The sequence below is a fragment of the Melopsittacus undulatus genome, chromosome 1, assembly GCF_012275295.1.
Source record: "Melopsittacus undulatus isolate bMelUnd1 chromosome 1, bMelUnd1.mat.Z, whole genome shotgun sequence".
Lineage (NCBI taxonomy): Eukaryota > Metazoa > Chordata > Aves > Psittaciformes > Psittaculidae > Melopsittacus > Melopsittacus undulatus.
Genome location: NC_047527.1, coordinates 133,201,819 through 133,225,969, shown reverse-complemented (window position 1 = coordinate 133,225,969; position 24,151 = coordinate 133,201,819). Strand labels below are relative to the sequence as shown.

The following is a 24,151-nucleotide window of genomic DNA, read 5'->3' as shown; positions in this document are numbered from 1 at the left end:
GGCATACAGGTTTGAAAGATGTCATTAGTAGCATTGACAGCCCACCTCTTTGAAGTAGACAGATGAAGGAAGAGGGTGATATAAGACAGAGTTCATTAGTGGTTTCCTGAAACTCACCCCTTTTCTTTAAATAATAATTTTCTTAATAGCTCTGTGTACCTATTGACACTTTAAAGCAGTATTAAATTCCACAGCTTTCTCCTCTCCCTTCCCTCACTCTCCTCCCCCTCACAAAAAAATCTTTCAGATAGATAACCATGTATTTTTCAGGTGTGGCAAACTAACTTGATTCGAGTCTTTTTTACTAATGTTACCACTACCACAATCAAATAATGCATATTAATAGAAAGCAAAACCATTTATGGTTGGACTCAATCTTCAAAGTCTTTCCCAAACTGAATTGTTCTATGACTGTGATTCTCATGTAGACATGTTAGTGCCAACATTGCTGAGTTGGAATATCCTTAACATTAAACATTAATCCTGAAGTCCTGACTCAAAATTTTGCGAATGCTATCCTCTTCAAGATGAGTTTATGAACAAAAAGCAATAAGCCAACGGTATTCTGGGCTGCATCAAAAGAAGCGTGACCAGCAGGTCAAAGGAAGTGATCCTGCCCCTCTACTCTGCTCTCATGAGACCTCACCTGGAGTATTGTGTGCAGTTCTGGTGTCCTCAGCATAAAAAGGACATGGAACTGTTAGAACAAGTCCAGAGGAGGGCCACGAGGATGATCAGGGGACTAGAGCACCTCCCATATGAAGACAGGCTGAGAAAGTTGGGGCTGTTCAGCCTGGAGAAGAGAAGGCTGCATGGAGACCTCATAGCAGCCTCCCAGTATCTGAAGGGGGCCTACAGGGATGCTGGTGAGGAACTATTCATTAGGGACTGTAGTGACAGGACAAGGGGTAACGGGTTGAAACTTAAACATGGATATAAGGAAGAAATTCTTTACTGTTAGGGTGGTGAGGTACTGGAATGCGTTGCCCAGGGAGGTAGTGAATGCTCCATCCCTGGCAGTGTTCAAGGCCAGGTTGGATGAAGCCTTGGGTGATATGGTTTAGTGTGAGGTGTCCCTGCCCATGGCAGGGGGGTTGGAACTGGATGATCTTAAGGTCCTTTCCAACCCTAACTGCTCTATGATTCTAAAGACACAACACAAAAAAAGTTGCTTTTATTAGAAATTCATGAAATTACAGAGAAAAATTCTACCTATTCTAAATTAAGAAGCCACTGAAGGAGCTGCTATTCCTAACAGGACAATATATGATCTAAGAAGCCATGAACATAACTGTCCCAAACTATACCACCCTGACAGTAAGAAACCACATCTTTACAAACACATCATGAGCACGTCTTGTATTACAGATGCTTCCTACTGTAGTAACAAACAGACTCAAAAAAAAAAAAAAAAAGGCACCAGAAAGTATTTAAAACCAGAAACCTCACTGAGCCCTCAGCTCCAAGGGATGAGAGATTGCCCTGTGCTGTCTGTTGTGCTGTAGCTGTAGGCTGGATGGAAAAAGACGTGCTTATGCTCAAGTGGGATCTTAGAATATCATGACAGGACCACATCAATTATTCAGTTTAAAGCAAGTAATTCTGGCTGTTTCACTGCATCTAGACTCTGAACAACTTTGATGTAAATCATTATTCCCATTAATAAGACTTCTGGCAAACTGCTTGCTTGTAAGTTTAACACGTTAACAAATGCAACCAGCTGAGGACATTTAAAGACCAGCTACCCCATCCACAAAGACATTCATCATTAGCTGCAAGAGGTTTGCTCCTTTAACACTGTGAACTTACACTTTTTGTTTCACTTCCAGCACAGAGTTAGTTTTCTGGTTTGGATTTTCTATGACTTGGATTGATACAGGATTAGTGACCTTATTATCAGATAAAATACAAAGCATTGACACTTTTGTCCACAGGTGATGAAAACTTAGGACATCACAACTAATGACTGTCTCAAAACACTATCACTAGGTATATCAAAGAGAAAACAGGATTATTTTTGTAAATTCTTTGATTTCTGGTACTTCAATAAAGCTGGTTCCTTGGGACCTCATGGATTTAGCAGCCCTTTCTATAGCACATATAGCACAAGCCAGGGAGAATCAGACTTCAAAAACACCAGTCACATCCAGGTCACCATTAATAGTTCAGTTTTCATTACTATCTGTCTAGAATTAATATACTGGGAAAGGTGTTGTGGGTCTTAGACTAATTGTTAAAGAGAAGCCATATTTTGAAATTGCATTCATCAGAAGGAACAAGGAATATGCTTTACCAGGACCTTAGCCATTCATGCCAGAGAGATACTAGCACAGTAACATAAAGAAAGGTGACATTATCCTACTTGGAAGGAACTTGGTGCTTAGTTATATATGAAGCAGTATATAAAACCAGGAGTATTGTAGAATTGCAAATGCTCTCTATCTCATTTTAACAAAAGGGCACTTGTCTACATCCACCGAGAGAAACTTCTCTCCAATGTGACAGTACAAGTCGCTATCAATCTCTGCAGATACGTGAAGAAAGCATGCCAATTTCTCAGTCACAAAACGTTTTTTTTATAGGAGACTTCCCAGAGAATCCTTCCCCATCACAGGAATATAGAGTACTGCCCACATAGGACAGGGCACCCAGTGACAACCTAATGCCTTCAACGCCATCTGCTATCCTGTTAAAGATAAAAGAAACGCACTGGATACCTTTATGACAAAGTTGGAAACAGACAAAAAAAGTGGGGATGGAAGAAAACAGCAGCCTTTCCAAGGCATACGTAAAATTCAATTCTGTTGCTTGCTGTAACACATGAATTTCCCATAGTATCCTCAGGAATACCTTGGCAACAGAGCTTACAGAAAACCACCACCTTTGCCTTGCAATACTCCTCACAAGCCAATTTCTTGATTGGCTTATCAATGATTCTCATATAAGCATTAGGAAGTTGAAAGTAGTTTCTAGATTATTCTCCACTTTCCCATACCATTATTCACTTCAGGAAAACTGGAAAAATTAGAATATGTTTATCAATAATCTGTTAGTGAAATATTAGACTTGCACAACACAAAATGATTTTGATAGAGCTTTAAAGGAGACCAGTTCTCAAAACTGAGATTGCGTCTCTTCTGTAAACATACCTTCTTCCATTCAAATTCAGTACATCTTAAAGATAAATACACACATACAAATGAACAATCCATGCACAAATAAAGAGCCATTAAGGTATTAAATTGTACAGCATATTGTACCCATTCATGGCGTTTAGATTTATTCTTTAGTAACTCTCAGAAACAGGAAGGGAAATTTTCTTTCTTTGCCCAGAAGCCTGTTTTATACTATCAAACAACTGAAGCAAGAAACAGATTTTTCATATCATAATGTTGCCATAATACATTAAACTGTTTACAGTTGTGTCATGTATCACCACAAACTTAGAACTGATTTTGTGAGCTTGGCAAGAAGCAGCAGTAATGGGAGTCACAACACAGAAGCCAATATGCCATCTTGGAGGTATGTATTCTTTACTCTTAAGTAGAAACTCAAGCATGTTGTACACTTCCATTTCCAGAAACAAGCTTGCATACAGATACCCTGTCACTTCCACAAGTACTCAGCTCCATTGCCTTGCCCAGCTGCAATCCCCTTGGGCTCTTAACAGCTTCCACAGCATTATTCCCAGCCCTGGCACCTACACTGCCATTCTCCATGCCTCTCCCCAACTTTTGCCACCTCTGCAGACTCTAAAACAAACTGAAACCTCTGTTTGGACATACTGCTACCATTCTCCAGAAGCAATTTCTGAAAATAAATAAGGATTTATCTTGTTCCTTGTTGCTTTCAAAGCCAACAAGATCACCTTTTGGCTAAAATCTCCCCAGTACCTGGAAGGGGACACTTGTGACTTTACTCAAAGTATGCACCTGCGGTAATTTCAACTCAAAAGTGTTCTGCAGCAACCACTTACAGCAACAGAGAAGACTATAGCCTTAGCTGCTTGAAACTCAATTACCTAACCAGTGGTCATTAAGCCCTACAGTTTTCTAAAGATAGCCAAAGGAAAACAAACCTTTTGTCAAGAAAGTGAAGTTAATTATTTGTGAATGCATTAATCCACGATACAGTTTTTAAAGCATAGACCTACTCCCCTACCCCTCCCCTAAAGAAACATGGCAACAGAATTGATGTATGTGCTCTAGCAGTTAAGTGCACATCCCTTGTATACATTGAAGCATATGGAATCTGATCTGGAAAAGTACACATGGTTTGAGAACTGGTGTTTTAACATGCAAATTCTCACTTTTACGTTGCCTCCAGAATCCAGAAGTTAATAATCAGACAGACAGCCTTGGCTACCATAAACGCAAACAGAGTAAATATACAGTCATAAAGAAACCACTGAATGTCACAGAGAAATTAGTCACCTTACTTAAAAAAAAAGCATTTTCCATGTTATTTGCTCTATTAGGATTGGCTAAATCCCACATACCCAATCTGTTACACTAAGCCCCACCACCAATGAGGAAAGTGCACTAAGTGCTCTTGCTTGCCTGTCTTTTCAAAAGGTTCTGTCCACTCAAAGCACAGAATGCAAGTAGGAGGTATATTCTTTGGCCTTTAGCATATCAAATTTCTCCAGTTCCCTATTTATATTTTGCCCTTCATTTGCACCTTTACAGCAAAGGCAATTTACTCATGCTCAAGAACTAAAAGCCTCAGATTAACACGATATGTCTTCACTTGGTAGACTACAGCCATCTTCTTCCTTAACTATACACAAACTAGCTATGTACCAAGTACATCTATGCTATACAAGTTATAAAAAAGTGGAATTTGTCTATTAACAGACCATAATTTAAGTACATTTAATCATGTCAAACAAAATAATTTGTGAACAGCTGTGCCATTAAAAAAACAAACAAAACCAACCAATCACCTAGCAACTTACCCCTACTTAATTTGTTCTCTTTCTTGGGGAATCAGATATTTAATCATTTTTGTGTCCACTGTTCTGAAGGCTTGAAGCTATGATTTTACTTAGTTTAAAAAGAAATGTTCATTCTACCGACTATAAAGGAAAATACTCCCAACTCCCTCCACTCTGCTCTTGTGAGACCTCACTTGGAGTATTGTGTGCAGTTCTGGTGTCCTTAACATAAAAAGGACATGGAACTGTTGGAACAAGTCCAGAGGAGGGCCACGAGGATGATCAGGGGACTGGAGCACCTCCCATACGAAGACAGGCTGAGAAAGTTGGGGCTGTTCAGCCTGGAGAAAAGATGGCTGTGTGGAGACCTCATAGCAGCCTTCCAGGATCTGAAGGGGGCCTACAGGGATGCTGGTGAGGGACTATTCATCAGGGACTGTAGTGATAGGACAAGGGCTAACGGGTTAAAACTTAAACAGCAGAGGTTTAGATTGGATATAAGGAAGAAATTCTTTACTGTTAGGGTGGTGAGGTACTGGAATGCGTTGCCCAGGGAGGTTGTGAATGCTGCATCCCTGGCAGTGTTCAATGCTAGGTTGGACGAAGCCTTGGGTGATATGGTTTAGTGTGAGGTGTCCCTGCCCACAGCAGGGGGGTTGGAACTAGATGATCTTAAGGTCCTTTTCAACCCTAACTATTCTATGATTCTATAAAATAAACTTTGAGCTGAAGCTCTACCTAGACCACCTGGGTATAAAACAAGACCCAAGATTATATATCCCTACCACACACAGAGTCACATAAAATTACACATTCCAGTAAAAGCAAGCAAAGTCAATGTAGCTAAGTACTTTTCAAAACACACTGAAAATAAGCTCTGGTTATGTTTCTAAAAAAATCTGAATTGCATGCATTTTCTACAGCATCAGCAGTTAAGGCAGGTAATGGATGGCAATACTGATGCAAACAACAAAAAACACCTGGTTGATGTTATTCCTTTTTTGATTGGCATACACCAGTAGTTTTCAAAACCCCAAAATTTCCACAAAAATCAGTCAGAAAGGCTTTAATAAATGTCCTGGTATTCAAAGTCTAAAATTTTAACTGTCCAGTAACTGGGTTTGTACAGTTAATTTGTAAGTTGGAACATGTCTCTCCATCCTATAATTATCTACGTGAAATTCAACCAAATCTTACACAAGTGTATTCCTCTTTAATTTCCTTTTTGAGATCTCTCAATGGCAGGCAAGCACAACAATGTTAATAAAAACCAAGCTGAAAAAGGAAAGGATCTCTGTTGCTCTTGGATTTTATCACTTCCTCAAGTAAGCTATAATAATTATCAGATGCTCTTTGTTTTTACACAAACAGTTTTAAAATGCATGGCTGGTAGGGGTAGCCATACAAAATGAAGAATTTAACTCCAACAGTAATACCAACTGTGGCTATTCAATAAGAAGTTTCTTATTTCCTTTTTTGTACACAGAGTCTGTCTGGAAATATGTTTGACATGTTAAAGAAATGCATGTGCTTACATAATAGTTTATCCTCACAATAGTGCTGTACCACCCAAAGGGGAAAAAAAAAATAATCACTAGCCCAAAACAAGCAGCAGTTTAAATACAATCTTTCCAATAGCTTCTTTGTTCCAGAGTTTTTCTTAACAGAAACAAAGAAGCAATAAATGTAGCAATAGTCTAAACAACCTTACCTTATTGACTAGGGTGCTAATTAAAGAATTTGCAGTCAGTCCTTTGACTTCACAACTTAGTCAGAGAACCCACAGAAGGATCCCTTCTGTTAAAAGTGTTCTCTCTGGGAAGCAACTAGAAAAGAAGATATTTGAGTTTTATCTAGCACTAGTAAGCACCAGTGTCATTTTTCAGTTAAAACCCCTCTATAAAAGATACAGAAGTGAAGAAAGTAATTCCTACAACACAGACTGAAGCTGCAGTGTTTCCACCTGCAAAAAATTATGTCTAGAGATAGAGAGAAAAAGAGATGAAAATTCAGCCTTTTCAACTGAAGCATCTCCAATATGGCAGAATTGTCTCCCCTCTACATAACTTTTAATACGTCGTTAAGTACTTCAAGCTAGGGAAAAGAGATGTATATTGTTACATGTACATGACCTGATAAAATGTGAACATCACTGTTTGTTGCATTTGGTCCCTCCTAGCTGAGAGGACAGGAAATTATGGAACACCATCAGCCAACACAACAGCATCAGTCAACTAAAAGCATTAATAATTATTATTTATTAATAGCTGCCTTGCAGAAATAGCAGTCATTACAAGCAAGTTTACAATACTGGATCTGCTAAAAGAATATTAACATGATGTGTCTATCAGAAACAACAATGAGTAGAACAAAATGTTCATATCAACCAGTGTGCTTTAAATCTGTGTTGCAAACAACTAGATGGTAAGGTTTAACAGTTTAACAACATAAAAATAAATGAGCCCTGCACATCTTCCAATCAGCCAACAGAGGCAGCTAACAGATCTCACAGCTGTTCGCACAACAAAGCTACAAACAGCCCCAAAACACAGTTCAAACTTATGTGATATTTTACAGGGTGAAGTCTCCAACACCAGCCAAAACAATAGTCCCTCACACATCAAAGATCTCAAGTCCAAGAACTGCACAGGGAGGATGTCACTATCTAGGTGCTAGGATCCAATAAGCACCTGCAGCTCCTTCCTGGTGCTGCTGACAGCAGTGGCCTTCTCTGAAGGGCTGAGTGTCCAGGCGAGGAGAGGATGAACAAACACATTGCACAACAGGAAAGATAAACAGGAGGCCCTGGGAGGTCTGCTGCTTTCTGAATAATGTTTTGGGAAGTCTGAGGCTCATCCAGTCCTCAAACTATTGCACTTTCCTGCTTAATCACATGGATACCAGTGACACTTCTAAAAAGCAATGACTGAGCAAATCAAGAGCAACTACTGAGTACTATGAGCAAGGGTGAAGAGGCCCAGGTGGCATTTCCATCTCTCCAGTTAGAAGCAAAAGGCTCAGGGTAGATGCTTCCAGAGAGTCAATACATGGTTATTAGCTGAAATTTTATTGCTATGACCATGGGAACCTCTTTTAGGAACAAGGATCCACCTAACAAAGCGTGGCAAGAGTATCTTTTGTCACCAAGCACATTAAACTTGTTAAAAGACTTCAAACCAGGCATGGTGGAGAAGGGTTGTCACACTTAAGAGAAGTGAAGACGTGGGGAGCACGTGACAGAAGGCTCCCACACTTCCCTTGTGAAAGAGGCATGGCTGGGGGCCCATCTCAAGCTCTTGCACACAAGCACAACAGGAGGCCTTAGTCCATGCACTGCTGCAGAGCTACAACCTCAAAGGAGTTGCAGGGTAACAGCAGGACAACGCCCACGGTTGGAGTGCTGCATAAGATGGGTACAAGCTCCTGAGAAAAGCCATACTGGAAAGTTAAAGAGCATGGGTTCCAATCTTGCAAAGGACTGGTTTCAATACTGCTCTGCTTGGAACATATACTCTACTGAACCTATTGCTCACAAACAAGGAAGAGCCAGAGATGTGAAAGTCAAGACCAGCCTTGACCACAGCAACCATGACATTATGGAGTATAGAGTGCAGAGAGAATTAATAAAGACAAATAGTACAGTGTACAGTGCAAGACAGAGTACATACAGCTAAGACAGCACTTCAGGAGAGCAGACTTCAGCTTTTTCAGGAATCTTCTTGGTAGAATCTCCTAGAAGGAAATTCTATTCACCTCTATGCAGGTGAAGGAAAAAGCTTGTGAGAGCTGGCTGATCTTCAAGGACAGTCTCTTCAAAGCACAAGAGGGACTATTCCTGCATGCAGGAATTCACGCAGGCCTGGTAATGGACCAGCATGAAAGAAAAGGGAACCTACGACTGAGCTCAAATGCAAAATAGAGTACATGGAATGTGGAAGCAGGAGTGGGAGGAATATACAGACATTATCTAATCATGCAGGGGCGGACTTAGATAAGCCAAAGTTCCACTGCAGTTGAAACAAACAATGGATGTGGAGGGCAGTACAAAGAGAAAAAATATTTTATTTTTTTCCTCCAAAACTGAGGTTAAACAACAGAAACAGAAAATAGATCTTTGTACAAAAAGGCATTATGTACATTAGCATCTGGTACAGACACTTTTCCTACAAATGTAAAAGTAAAATCTGAAGAATCAGAGCTCCTAAATGTGAACTTGAAGTCTGATCAGTTAGCACTAAATAGGATTTTACCTTACCGGTTGTATTAGCTTACTCATAAGCCTGTCTAAAAGAAATCACACATGCTTCTGCTTGGCATGACTTCCGAGATCCAGAAGACAGCAGCCTGAATCTCTTGACATGGCAACAGAATTTTGCCCTGAGAAGCAATCACTTCCAGAAATGGACACTAAATGAGATTCTGTTACAACATCTCTTTCTGCTCTTTGGTAACAAATACATACAAACAGGACAGCCTGATTAGAGATTATCCAGTGTTCTGATTATACTTTGCTAGTAAAACAGTCATGGGGCTCAGAAGAGGCACTTTTTGTTGAAGCAAATTCATAGCTTTTCCTAGCAAAGAATAAAGGATACCACCACCCTTGCCATTTTTAGAATCACTTTGCTTTTTCTTCATCCTATAATAGATCCCAGGCAAGACACAGCCAGCATATATTTATTAGACACTAGTCATGGAAAATGCAGAGGAATCAGCCTAGTGCAACTATGAGCAGGGGGTAAAAATTCAAAATATCTTAATTCTCAACTTCATAAAAGCATAACTTTTCCATGACATGTTGTCCACATATACACTCTTAATACACACATGCCCCTATAGTGGAAGATAATAACTGCGGGGGGGGTGGGGAGAGGGGGCAGTTAAATTTTCATGTGAATCCTTATTTTTCCCCAGCTAAAAGCAGCCCTCAGCTAACAGATCCTCAGTTGCATAGCTGTACTGCAGAAAGAACAGTAGCAGAAGGCAGAGTAGGTGGTCAAATGGCAGAATTCCAACATACATAAGGTGGTGGGCCAATGGAGGACACTGCCCTATAATTCCCCTCTGCAGCCTCCGCCCACATCCCTCATTCACAGGAAGCTCCACTTTGTTTGCAGACAGACTCCAGAAACCGTTAAACAGAGGCAACAGTCTGACAACAGGTGCCTGATGTGGAAACTTCTACTGAAGACTCTCTTTTAGTTAAAAAAACAACTTCAAGTCTATTTTTAAGTTTAAAAATATTTTAGTATTTCAGGACACTGACTTAGCCTTACTGCCAACAAAACAATCTAAATGCCTTCCAGCAAAACTATGTCTATGAAAAGCATTAGTACTCATTCTATATCATTTGTAGAAATTTAAACTTCCAAAGAGATAAGTAGACACAATAAAAATAGAATAAAATATATATACACACACACACATATATATATAGATAGATATATCTCAGCAAAAATTGAGTCACAAGAAACTTCAGTATCTCTCACAGCAGGAATCTGGGAAAGAAGGCGGCACACCTATACCTCAAAAAGTACCACCTACTGTAAGATTTCAAAATAAAAATCTGAATAAGGTCCTACCCTTCAAGTTGACGTTGTGTTCACCAAGAATAATTCACAGTGATGAGTATAGGGGAAAGAGAAGATCTATCAGAAATGTTACTAACTACAAATGCAGGGGGGAAACAGTCAAACTCTAAGAAAAACACAATCTACGTTTTAGAAAAGCAGATGCTGAAGGAGGATACAAGATGATACAAGTATAGCATTGCAAATACTTTGCTAAAATAGGACTTGCTAGAATTAACAAGCCAGAGGTGTTTCAAGGTTACGAAACATTCTAGCACTGCTGAAGTGAGACAACTTGTGCAAGTATACCCAAATAGGACAACTATTCCATTACACAGCTTTGAGTCAATTTAGTTTAAGGCCCTGGAGCAGGAAAACCAGTATCTGAGTTAGAGCCTTTCCTGGGCAGAAGTCACAAGAGCATCCAGACTGTCATATACAACACTGCAGATTCCAAAACATTACATCAGGCAACACGTGGTGTACAGACTCACCTGACATTGGACAATTTACAGGAATAACTGCAATTCCCATAAAGCAAAAGGATTCACTCTCTTTTGTACATTTGTGAAAATGGAATAGCCTTCCTGCTGTGCAATCCTGGCACTGTTATTGGAAGAGTAAGACATTTAGTCTTCCCTGCAGATAAAGAAACTATAACTCTTAGTCACACTCTAAAGACAAAATGACTGAAAAACTTCAAGGAACAGTTTTCAAAACTTAAGTATATAGGCGTGCTGCTATGGAACTAAAACGGCTCCATCTACTGGTTAAAATACACTTTTCCTTTGCCCTGACACACTGCTGCAGCAAGTTAACTCCCAGCGAAACAAGGAACTTCTAAGGATGCAAAGCATAAACTAAGACAGACTCTTACAGATAATCCCTTCTAACAACCATTGAGATATGCTGGCAAGGTAGATTTGAGATACTTGCGTAACTGATGTTTATTCTCAGGAACACAAAAAGGAGCTTCCAAGATGCCAGGACTTTCTAAAGGCAAATTAAAAATAATGTAATATTTTCACTTACTGCCAACTGTGAAAATGTAAATTTAGAAATACATATTTAAGAACATTGCAAGATCATCAGTAGAAGAATCAGTCTCATTATTGCATTTGGACATTTATAGATATACAGGGTTAAGCAGTTTGTGGAGCTCTTTTCCACCTGCTTACTTACAAACGAACACCTCATCTGAATCTCACTATTTGTATCACTATTTCAAAACATTAGCTAGACAACTATCTGAATTTCAGCCAAAAATTTGACATTTCCCTAAACTTTATTATTCCAGAATATGCCAACCAAAAAGCACAGCAGTATTCTTTGGAGATCTTCTCTAGCTGTTCAAGTATATTCCAGTTATACTCTATTTTATCAATCACTATTTACAGAGCAGTTCTATTTACTTAGTACACTAAAAATGTTGTGTAACAGATATCCTTGTGTAAAGGTTATCAATATTCAAAAGCCAACAACAATCACAGTGATATTTCACCATGCTTCACCTACAGAAGCAGATCAGTCATATGGATATAAGGAAATGACTATTCAACTTAGTACACCCTAGTGCTTATTTTGGATAGCAAATAAAACTACTGCAATGAAGACTAATCAAAGTTCTCAGGTAACACAACAAGTTTTTGACAACCGTGGTAACTTTTTAAGAACTCAAGAAGACTGCCAGCACATACACTCAGTAACAGCTTATAGTACTTCAACCAGCCCACTGCATGGTGCAAGTTGTAGAAGGTGTGCACCCTACCCAAACAGCACAATACAGAAAAGCAGCTTGTCTCTCAAAAGTCATAGATTCAAGTTCTGCAAGGCTGGCAAGCTAGTAAAATTCTCTCTCATCAGGGCTATTTAGCTAGGGCAGTGCCACACCAGTGTAACCATATTGCTTTAAATTGTGGAGAGCATGTGCTCAGCCAGATGCCACGCTCTTGTGGGGGAGGACAGTTTCCTGCCGAGTCCTCAATTTGCAGTACAAACATATCCTCAGTTACCCTTGTCCAGACATAAAGGGAAAACACCTGTTCCAGCTTACTATGTTAATATGAAAAATTTACATGTACCAGCATAATATTCCTCAGAGACTTATCATCACAAAAGCTACATGTCAAATAAGGCTGCCAGTAACCACACAAAAGAACATTTTCCACTATTTAATTTCTAAAACAGTAAGTCATCCCAGATATGTGGAAAGATATGAACAGTCAGTTCTGTTAAACTTTGTACTGATGCTACTTACATTCTTACATATGAAGCATCGCCAAGGTAAACCAAGACTTGCAACCTATTCTAAATGGAATTGTTTCAATAACCACCTAAGAATTAGCTAGACAAAGTTACTAAGCTATTTGAAATGCAGTAACTGGACCAAAGCTTAGTTCAGAAACCATGTGTAACAGTCTAACTGCCACCAAACACCTGTCTCTCCCCTGAAATCCATTAATGAAAAACAGATTTCCTTAAAAAGAAAAAGCACTTTGTAGTTTTGATTATTAAACCACTGAAGTTGTAAATACCAGCAGCTCCTGATAATTTGGATATTTCCCATCAATTTTTGTATATTTTTCTAATTCAAGTGGCTCTGACTTCTGTTACCTTATACTCCTACAAGCCTTCAAGGGTCTTGTTATGTATTTGAGAAGCTGGAGTACCAGACACTACACTGTTGCATAAAAAGATGTATCAGTATAAAGGAATGGGCAGATGACACTGAGGCAATAATGTGTTGGTAAAATGGGCTGAACCTGAAAGTCTTCAAATGAAGCCCAAAGCTGTCATTGAAACACAACCACTATTGAACAGGGAAGTATAAAACCCATCTGATAAAGTGCCTGCACAGCTGTAAAAAAAAAACAGAAGTGGTAGCCAACCATGTAGCCACTTCAGAAAAAGCACAGGGACACTAATGCCCTCTTCAGTGAGATATGGCAGACTACATCACTTTAGTGCTTTGATTAGGAAAGCCAGAAGGAGAAGCCTGGAAATATGCCCTTCACGAACAAAAGCCACTTTCAGTTCTGTCATCATCTGCAATAGAATAGTGACAAAACCAGATTTATTTCATTGAAAGAAAAAGAATACACAAAGAAACATAAACCCATTAGCCATACTGCATGGTCTATGGCCTTGTGAACATTTTATGATATACATGAAGTAGTATCAAATACTAAATAAAAAAGTTTTCATCTACTTCTTTATTTTTTTTTTTAGGATTACAAAGTATTTTGAAAATATTACCTCTAAAACATCTGGAGACAGAACTGCAATATACATTCCTTTAAATGCTACTCACAGGTGCTGCGAAGAAGCCCACAAAATTATCCAGTAGTGAATACCATAATAACAAAAGCAAGAAGCTAGAACCAAGATCACTGGTGTCACAGTATCAAGCATTTTAATACCTTCATTGTACCTGTGAAACTCACCACTGTATAGAAAGCAATATACTAATATGTTCTACTCCTATTAAACCAAAAAAGAAAGACCAAAAGTAACTGTTGAGGGAAAAGGAAAAACAGACAAGCAAACAACTCCTCCTTCATTCACAGCCTCAAGCTATTTTCAACTCAGACTTCCTGAAGCTGTTGCTCATAATTTACTAACCTCAATGTATCTATCCTCCGATGCTTGTCCAACCTCCCCTTCAATTGACAAAAAACTTGTGTACACATTGTACAGCCAGTATACGCATGAATTCCATACATCAAGTGAAGAGCCATCCCCTTTCACTCCAAACCTAGAGCCCAATTGATTTTACCATGTGCCTCCTCATCCATTTTCATTTGTTCTCTCCACAGGAGCTTTATAAAGCCTTACCATATCACTGTCCCATCATCTCTATGAAACTGACAAGTCCTAGCCTGTTCAGTTATTTCTCATCTAAGAACTAATTCGTATTTTGTTGCCCTTCAGTGAACCTTTTCCAATGATTATAATAATAATAAAAATGATAAGGTATCTTTTCTAAGCTGAGGTGTAGAACAGCTCACAGTATTTAAGATATCAAAGAAACACGGATTTATGCAGTTGTATCTTTTTTCCTGTTATGTTTTCTACTCATCCCAAGTTTTCTGATCACTGGTTGCTCTCTGGTTGTAATAACTTTATCAGTCGCTTGTTTCCCATTCCCCTTCCGACTTTGATGTATACATTGCCACCAAGCAATCTCCTCAAAATACCGATGTCCTAAACACATGATGATTCTCTTCTTTAAGACTGGACCTAAAATACAAAATAAGCAAGTTTATACTTTTGATTAAATAAACCAGGGGAGATGGGGAAGAAATTGACTGACAGAGGTGCTTTTCCACACAAGAAGCACCAGAGGTTGCTTATTACATATATCTAATATACTACATATAGCAATACATAAACATGGAACCACCTGATATACCAATATTGGAGGAAGGAAGAAAAGGAAGTGTTATGTTGATCACACTTCTGTATTTTTAAACCACGGCACTTTTCACATTTAATATACACTTCCTACAAAGTTCTTCCATCTTACTGAGATTTTTATTTCTGAAAAAACTATGCACAAGTAAGCAGTTCCAGCAAGCTCTGCTAGAAGGAAGATGGCTTGCACTATGAGAAGCACAGGATCAGAAAAATTAAGTTAAACTGCATTGTCAAAAATACTCATATTTTGGATTAAGTATCTCTCATGTACACAAAATTATACCTCTTGCACACAAAAAAACACAACAAATCCCACACTGCTATACTATGTAATTGCCTGTCCTTTCTTTAAGCCTTTATATACTATGTAATCAGCATATTCTGTCCTTTCTTCAAACCATTTACTTCATGAGTTTTCCCTAGAAATTCCTTTTTCCTAGTTCCTACCAATCCTTCTGCTATCTCACTTTTCTAACCATCTCAGCTTTGTTTCAGCTGCAGTTACCTCCTGAAAACACTGCCACCATGGTGACAAGGTGTTGCTGTTGCAAGGAAGCCAACTTGGACCACTCCAGTGAGCACCTCTGTTCAAAACACCTACACTAGAAATGACTGTTTAGTAGTACAGCAGCTCATGCATCTGCCCCAAAAGCCACTAGTTCATTTCTGTTAAAAAAGAACCTAAATGACTCCTGCCAGGCCTGGCTAATGTGCTCAGGGCACATTAACCTTCATGAAGTCTGCAGTCCTCTTTTCATTTAGATTAACTGCAGGGTAACCATTAGCATCTTTCACTTCAATTCCCCACACTTGAAGCCCAAAGCTTTTGCAACTTGCCCCATACAGCCTAGCATCTTTGTACGAATAAAAGTATTGTCCTACCTGCTAAGAGACACCTTCTATGGAAAGGCAGGGTAGATTTAACATGATTTAAACCTATCAGTCTGCCCTTACCAGTAATTAATCGTGAACAAGCCAACACGAGTTGGGAATGTGCTTTTTTTGGAAAGGGACAAGAAGGTGAAGAAACTGTCTAGAACAGACCGACAAAACTTTTAGAGGTGAGCATATATGTTAATTTTCAAAGCAAACGTACAAGGACTGTACTAATCCAAGGAATCTGCAAAATTCATGAACCCCTATGTTACCAACACTCCTGTTATAACAAAGGAAAGTCACACTAAAGTCACATTAAACACACTGATGTCACAGGAAGCTAACACTTCATTACACTGCCAATTTTATCAACTGTGACTCAAGTCTCTCCTTGAAAAGTAGCAGAAAGATGATGAAAACTCACATGTTTTCAACGATATTTGTCTATCACAGTACTCTGTGTCACAAACCACACATCCCTCCTCTTCAGGCACTGAAAACAAGTCGCTGTGTGACACCTTTCTGGAAAAGGCCCTAAGGGCGAATATCAGAGCAAGGGCTCTGAGGCTCATTAACAAAATCCAGACCTTGAGTCATCTGAAGGGAGGGGAAATTACAACTGTGGAGCCACATGTATTTTTCAGTAGCACAGGAAGTAAGGCAACACATGTCTGCTCTACTGAGCCACCGGCCAGGGAAGGAAATGAACCCAAACTCCGTACTTTTGTCCATGTGCCCCCACCAAAGCTAGAAACCCGCCGGAGGACCGCATCCACCACCGGGCCGGGCTGCGCGGTAGCGGACCACGAGGCCGAGGGGAAGCTCGCCGCTTGCCATGTGTGCGCACTTCTCCCTCGCCCAGGAACTCGTCAGCGAGCGCGGCCGGGGGCAGGGAGAAAGGCGAGGCCAGGGTCGGCCTCACCGCCCACCGCCGCCGGCACAAGCCCAGCGGGGACATCACAAAGGAAGGGGGGGCCGGGGTAGGCGCAGTCGCGGAGCCAGCGGCGCCCGCAGCCAGCGGCGGAACAAAGGCTCCGGCTCCAGCCGCGCCACCGCCCACGAGGATATGGGGGTACAATGCCGCGTTCACCAGGCCGGTACGCGGGCACACCTGCGCCAGGGGAGACGGAGCCCCCGGCGCTCAGGTACAAGCGGCGCTTCCGCGTCCTGCCGCCGCGTGGGGAGCCCGAGGAGGGTCCCGCCGCACCCCGACAAAGGGGAAGCGGCGCTGCCCCACGGCGGCTCTTTGTGCGCCCCACTACCACACAGCACAGCGCTCCCCACCCGCGGCGTTACCGTAGTGAGCAACGGTCTCATCTGCTCGCCCGCCCGCTCCTCTTCCATCGCGGCCCCTCCGAGATCGGCCGGGAGAGAGACGCGGAACGGAAGGCGGACGGCGCGCCGGGAGCCGTACTCAGCTCGCGGAGGCGGGAGCCACCGGTTCCCTCAGGACGGGGCGGCCACGACTTCTACCTCCGCGCCGGGGGGCGGGGGGGGCTGAGCCCAGACCGACTCGGCGCGCCGGCTCCCTCCTCCCCGCCCCCCGTGCGCGATGGGCAGCGCCGCCAGCCAATAGAAGGCAGAGACAGCGCCCGGCGCGGCCCACCCCTAATGCGGGGGGGGGGGCGTCGCTGGCGCGGTGCTGCGGGGGGGGTGTGCGGTCCCACGCGGAGCCGCGTGGCGGGTCCCCCGGCCTCGCCTCAGCCGTCGGTCGGACCGCGCCGGCCGGGCTCTGCGAGCTCCCCTCACGGGGCGGCTCCAGGCCCGGGGGCCTCCGTGCGGGACAGCAGCGAGCTGCCAGGAGGAGAGCGGTAGCGCTGCCCCTGAGGACGGCAGCTTGCCGCTCGCCTCGCACAGCACCCCTTTCTCCCTTGCCAGGCTGTGACTGCGCACGCTGAAATTTTCCGTGCCAGGTGCCTGCTTGGGGCTGCTTTTATTTTAGAGTTAAAAAACAGTAAAGAATAGTTCAGTCATTTCCAAAAATAATATTATTTGCCCTAGTATAAATAGTCCAACAATCCTTTATTCAAAAGGCTGGGGGGGGGGAGGAGTAGGGTCAAGGTTGTGCTTCTGGCTGCCTCTGCAAAGCTTGACTCCAGTAGAAGTTCTTTAGACAGAAACAGCTGTTTCCACTTGCCTAGTGGAGATAACATCTGCCTTGTCTGCCTCTGTGAAGATTACACCCTCCTCCAACACATTCAGCTCTAAAACACCTTGTGCTGATAGGACTGAGCACCCACAGGCACAGCAGATGAACTGTCACTTCAGGCTTCCCGTGCAGAAGATGCTTAATACCACACCTCAGGGCTTCTCCCCCTAACTAGTCCCGCTGCAGACTGGGGGGAAGGTGTATGCTGTGGACCTTTTTTCACCCCTGAAGGCAGCACAGGACTTCTGGGTGAGTTGTCAACAAAGCTCTACCACCATAAATTCAACAAGCTGATGTGCACCAGCAAGAGAGAGATGCCACATAGCTCCACAACAGCCAGTAGTGTGGACCACTTTTGGAATGCTTTGGGCTTAGTGCTTATTTGGTAGGTACAGCATGGGAACACTGAATAGCTTGGAAGTCAGAAATAGCAGTTAATTCACTGCAGGCGCAGTCCCAGCTTGTCTTCTGAAAGCAACAAATTCTGGATAGGCCACTTGAGATGGGCAGAGCTTTCAGGATCAGACTGGGATACAGGAGGTGCAGTGCAAAAGGGACAGCAGGCTGACAGATACAGATACAACATGCTCAAGACAAGATTGAGGAAGGGGAGAAGAACTGGACTGGGTCTCAAGCAAGCCCGCTCATATGGCGATAAGAGAGCTGCTGGTCCTATCAGTAGCTTTAGAAGCAGTACATGAAAGGAATGTGTGCATCAGCAGACACAATGCTGGACTAAGAACACTATAAAAGGAGGCTTTGCAGAGCCTGCCAACAAAAAATGTAAACCTGGCTGCAGAAGCAAACCAGGCCTTTCCTGCTGCCTGCCAGCAGGAGGCTTACATGGCGTTAGAAACCCCTTTGCTTTGGAGGCTGGCCACAGGATAGCAAAAGGCTGGGAACCTTTGAGCAAGGGCAAGAAGAGCTCGTTGTTGACCAGTGGTCCTCTCCATGCTTGCTTTCAGGAAAGGCATTGGAGAGACAGATCAGTCTGCAGGTGGAAACAGTTCACTGTTTCTCTTAACAGAACTAAGTGTCCTGGAGAGAGCAGCGGGTATGTGCATTGTTGGGTGGCACTGGGCACAGATGCGATCCTGTCCCCAAGGCCAGAGCTCCTGACCCATACAACTTGGAGGAAGCTTTCAATTGAATGACTTGGCATGGGTCTACAGCAGGTCACTATAACTTCTGCTTCGAGGAACATGTTAGTAATGTAAGCTACACCTGCACAAAAATAATTACCTTGATACAAAGGTAATAATAATGCAGTATAACTGTGACCTGTTCTGTCCCTTCCTGTTCCAGGAACAGTACTGGCAGAGTTTCAACTCAGATAAACCACTGAAAATTATCTTGCACTAGACAGCATGGGTATAATGGGAGTGGATTGTAACTTCAGGTCCCACAGAGTTAGTGCTAAATAAATGTCTTGCGTGGCAGATTACAGAGGTCCTCCTTTGATACCACCCTGAACACAACCCATCTTCACAAGCACAGAACTTCTCCATTCTCTGCAGACTCAGCCCAGAAAACAGTAATACCTAAACTAAGGACTTCCTGTAATGTGCAGTAAACTACAGTATTCGGTGAGGTTACTCAGAGGACAGCAAAATGTTTCTAAAAATTCAGCCAGAGTGAGAAGAATGCTTAGTCCATTAAAAAGGAGCCTACTGTCAGACTGTGAATGTCAGTCAGGTTTAAAAGATGTTCCTTCTGCATCATCCACTTGATCTCTGAAGAGGGGTCTCTGATGGGATGCGCTAGCACTCTTTTTTTCTCTTGCACCAGATAATATCTAATAAACAAATCAAGGCACAACAGGGCCCTGTGTTCAATCATCATACTTCCTTTGGCACCCTGTACTGAGAACAGTATCTGCAGGTGAACACCCAGTCATTTGCTGAGCTGAAAAACTTGTTTGCTCACTGCATTCCGTCTGGTCACTGTATGCATAGGTATAGCAGAAAAGGCCAGGCTAGCTTCCCCATGCCTTGCTGAGTGAAAAGAAAGTGATGCATCTGTTCACATCAAGTTGACCAGAACTTCATAATGTTCAAAACCTACCTTTTCCAGAAATCCATTACTGACATGAAAACAGGCCAGCTTTGTGCATAGGAGCATAAGTGCAACTGTCACTGACACAAAAGATGACATATGAAAGGAGATGAATAGGGCTCATGTGGCAGTGAAGAAGTGAAACAACATTTTTAAGAAGATAATGTACCACCAAAAGCTTTATGGTGCTTTTCCTCCACTCCTCTTCCTTCCTTTCCTCCCCCTACCCCTCCCCACATTCTTGGACATGGATGGAAGAAGCAGAAATAGTTAGATAAGACAGACCTCTGATTAGGAAATTGCCTGTCTCATTAAGGCAGAGCAATCAGTGTCAGCTTTGCACTTTACTGTCTTGCTGTTTAATTTCTTGCCAACTATCAGGCACTTTACAGGGCTCAAAGGGAGGAAGTTAGGGGCCGATAAAAGCACCTTCCATCCAACACACTCCAGTCATCAGTTGCTCTGGCAAGTATTGACCTCTGGCAGGAAGTTACCACAGACCTTCCAAACAAGATGAAAAGATAGTGTTTGATGGGATAACTGCAACAGCCATTAGCTCTACCAAAGTAGACTCTTCCTCAAAGCTTTTGTCTGTTATTAATGGCTGTTCCTACAGGCTAACGTAACATCATTAATGAAAATATGGACAACTTTACCTGTTGCAGGTACTCACAAGAGGAGATCATTTTGGGAGCAACAGTAGAGCCCCTAAGTAGCACCCTAAGAATGGTGACAGAAGAAAATGCTAGGAGTCAGTATTCCATAGTCCTTGTCCCCTTTTCTTCCCAGAGAAAGCAGATATCATTTCCATGGCTAGGACAGACTCAAGCTGAGTAGGCATCAATTGAAAGTGAGCAGGAGAGAGGACCCGAGGGAGAAAGAAGATAAGGGGACTGGCCCTTCTTTCTCATTAGAGCATCTGATACTGGCAGAAGCAAACAGTAATTCAAGAAATGAAATAGCTGAATGAGAAGGAAAGGGGTGCAACATGCAAGCAACCAGTTCCTGTAGCTGCAGTAGGACAAATAGCATTTAGATAGGAGTAAAAAAGACTAAACAAAAGGGTAAAGGGAAAGAGACACAAATGCTAGTGCAAACAATCAGAGGTATAAAAGGCAAGAGAAACACCTGGGTAGGGGGACAAGACTGGCACCAAGCAAAGAAGTGGAATAAATGTGGGGAGAAAGATGCTGATCTCTTGAGGATCAGAAAGGTACTGGGTGTTATAAGGGAGGTCAGGGAAAGAAAGGGTGAGGGAAGAAACATACAAGCTAGAGCTGTAAAAGGAGAAAGAGGTATTCTGGCCTAATGCTCTTAAAGACAAAGAAAAAGGTCTAGGAAGAGAAGATTCCTCTTCTAGGAGGCAGAGTATAGCAGAACAACTAAAAGAATCTCAGGATGCCTGCCAACGGACTTTCTACATCACAGTTCAAAAAACGAACCTCTGTCTTACATGGTCAACTACATCATGTATTCTTTACATTCTGAGTAGCAGTTTGCCAAGTTCAGACCACAAAAAAATAACCAAAGACATAAAATAAAGTAAATAAAGCCAGAAGATGTTGCATTTTGAAGATAAGTGTCTTAACACTTTAAAAAAATTGCCAGTTGCAGATATCCAAGGCAGATACCATTGGCTGAAGATTGGTTGAAGCTCTTGATGTTGTTTGGCTAGCTATCTGCAAAAGAATAAATACCCCTTCCCAAACTTGTGAAAGGTGTCACGGAAGTCAGTGCTTATAAAACAACTGGACATATAAAGCCTAATGCTAATAAAAAGCAGAAAAGAAAAATAATAATTTCACCCCCAGATGAGTAAATAATAAAGTAATAAATGCATCCTAAGTCAGCACAGCTAAGATAAAACACTGAGAAGCTGTTCATTAAGGAAATGCTGTCACATTTTATAATGTAAAAATGGTCTTGCTGAAAAAAAAATGAACAAAACAAAACCAAATCTAAATGAAGAAACTACATAAATGGAGGCCATCTCATGAAGCACATGAACAACAAGGTCAAATCAAAACCAACAGCAACCTGCATTCTGTCACATCCTAAACCAAAATCTGCAAGTGTTGACTGCTCATCTCCACAGTGTGTGGGTGTAGTATTAAATGCAAAATTGTGACTAAATATTTATTGTATATTAATATGGTAAGAGGTCAAAATTATTCTTGTTTCTTTCCAGAAGATTTATTGTTCTAAGTGGTTTTTAAATGCTTATGAAGAAATAATAACAGGTCTCAGGAGTTCATAGTGTAAAGCTAAGAAAAAAAAAGGAGACTAGAGGACAAGTGCAGCATGTTTGAGGCATACCAAAATTACCAAATTCCAAAGCTGAAGTGTAATCAATATCTCTCCTAAACCTACCTCTGTTGTGATTGCCCTCAAAAGAGATTTCAGAGTCAACAAAACAGTGATATCACCATCACTACAGTCACTAGCTTTTATAAATACTGGTTCAGATGAGTAAAGTAAATTTGAAAGGAATATAGCAAGTCAAGACAGTTTACTTAGGAAATAAAACAATTTCCACTTCATTCTCTCCTAAGTTCTGTCTTTTAGAATATTGTTTGTCTTTATGTTTCTTTTTAGCTCAGAGAAAGAAAAATACACCTTGAAACGGTTAAGTATTTGAGCTGTTACACTGTTTAGAAAGAGTTTTTAGTCTAAGGAAATGTGTTTTACATTGTCTTTAAAAAAAGAAAAGAAAAATCTGCCACTTACTCATTTTCTAGTATGTCACAATAGTGAAATTAGTACAGACCTCTGACAGAAGGAAAAGATTTACAAGCTTCAGTGTACAGAACCAGCATTTTAGAAAGCATGGTCAAATAGTATGAAATGTTTCTAACAGACTACCAAATGTACCAAAAATAGTGTGTCCATCTATAGCTATTTATCCCTCTTTAGTGTCAGCTTTACTTATATACAGTACCTACCTTGTCCAAATACAGTAACACAAACAAGGAATCGGGCAATCAGCAGTAGCAGCAGCAGACTTCAAAGAAAAATTTCAGTTAAATTTCTATACATATATGCAGCTGATTTTTAACACAAATTTCTACTTCTTCTCCCATCCAGCTTGTGTGCAATATCTAAAACACAAGAAATTTCAGCCTCCTGTAAATCCATCCTTAGAGTGAAGCCTATGGTTTAATGCTCACTGGGTCAGGGCACCAATTCAGCATCACCATGGCCAGCTTACTGCAAGAGGAGGCCTTCCTTACATTCTGCCTTCACATTTTCTGCTCTGTGGTAGACATGATATTTACTTTTTTCCCTAGGACAAAAAAAAAGGAACAGTTGTTTAGCTTAAAAGACAACACTAGGACAACTTAGCCTCGTAGAAGTTTCTTGACACCAGAAGAATAAAGGTCTAGGGAATCCTTTTAAGACAGGACTAGGGCAAACTTGAGACAGCAAGAAACTACTTAGTTTAAGATAGACCTTGAAGTAGTCATTAAAGATTTTAGCGTGTAAATGCCTGCAGTAGAAGAGAACTCTTCCAAGTGAAACTTCAAAGAAGTTCTTTCAAATCCTGTGGTCACACATTTCACAGCTGCACTTGTTCCTTGTTAACCATATAGGCTCAGTGCAATGTTTTAACCTCACCCATGCGGGCCTTTACATCATTAAGAAAATTAGCAGCCTTTATTATAGCACTACTTAGCCTAAAGTCCTGAGTTTAACCTTTAACCTATTCCAGAGCCAAGGAGGACTATTAAAGATTAGTCAACGTCTGTAAAATTTCTCACATGCACAGAAGGAAGATAACAAACACCAAAGATATTCTTATATCCTGGGTTCCAGGTACCTGAGGTAAATTGTGCAATATTGGACACCAAATCTTTTTTTCCCATAAGGCTCTTTAGATAATCATAATTCTTCCCACACATTTTCTCTTCCATCACCTCAGGGAGTTTAATCATACCTGTTATGACGAAAAGCCAACTAACTTCTAAATGAGTTTGGACACCCTCTGGACTCAGATCCAAAACGCCCAATTAACTGCATGCCAATTATCTACATATAAAATACCTTCAGAGTTAGCATTTCTATTTCACAATGTCATACCACAAGGCTCAGGATCTGGTGAGTATACCTTTAAAAACAGTTGTAACATCTTCTTTGTAGCATTTTCCTTTC

At 41.3% G+C, this 24,151-nt stretch overlaps 1 protein-coding gene across 1 annotated transcript in view; it reads right to left on the bottom strand.

The window, feature by feature from the left end:
* Nucleotides 1-17,259, bottom strand: part of SLC4A7 (solute carrier family 4 member 7) — an 88,267-nt gene extending 71,008 nt beyond the window's left edge. The window contains exon 1 of the mRNA XM_031052361.2: nucleotides 17,095-17,259. Within this exon, the coding sequence (XP_030908221.1) occupies nucleotides 17,095-17,142 (48 nt within the window). The 5' untranslated portion in view covers nucleotides 17,143-17,259. The remainder of the gene's footprint in view (nucleotides 1-17,094) is intronic.
* Between the last annotated feature and the right edge of the window lie 6,892 nt (nucleotides 17,260-24,151).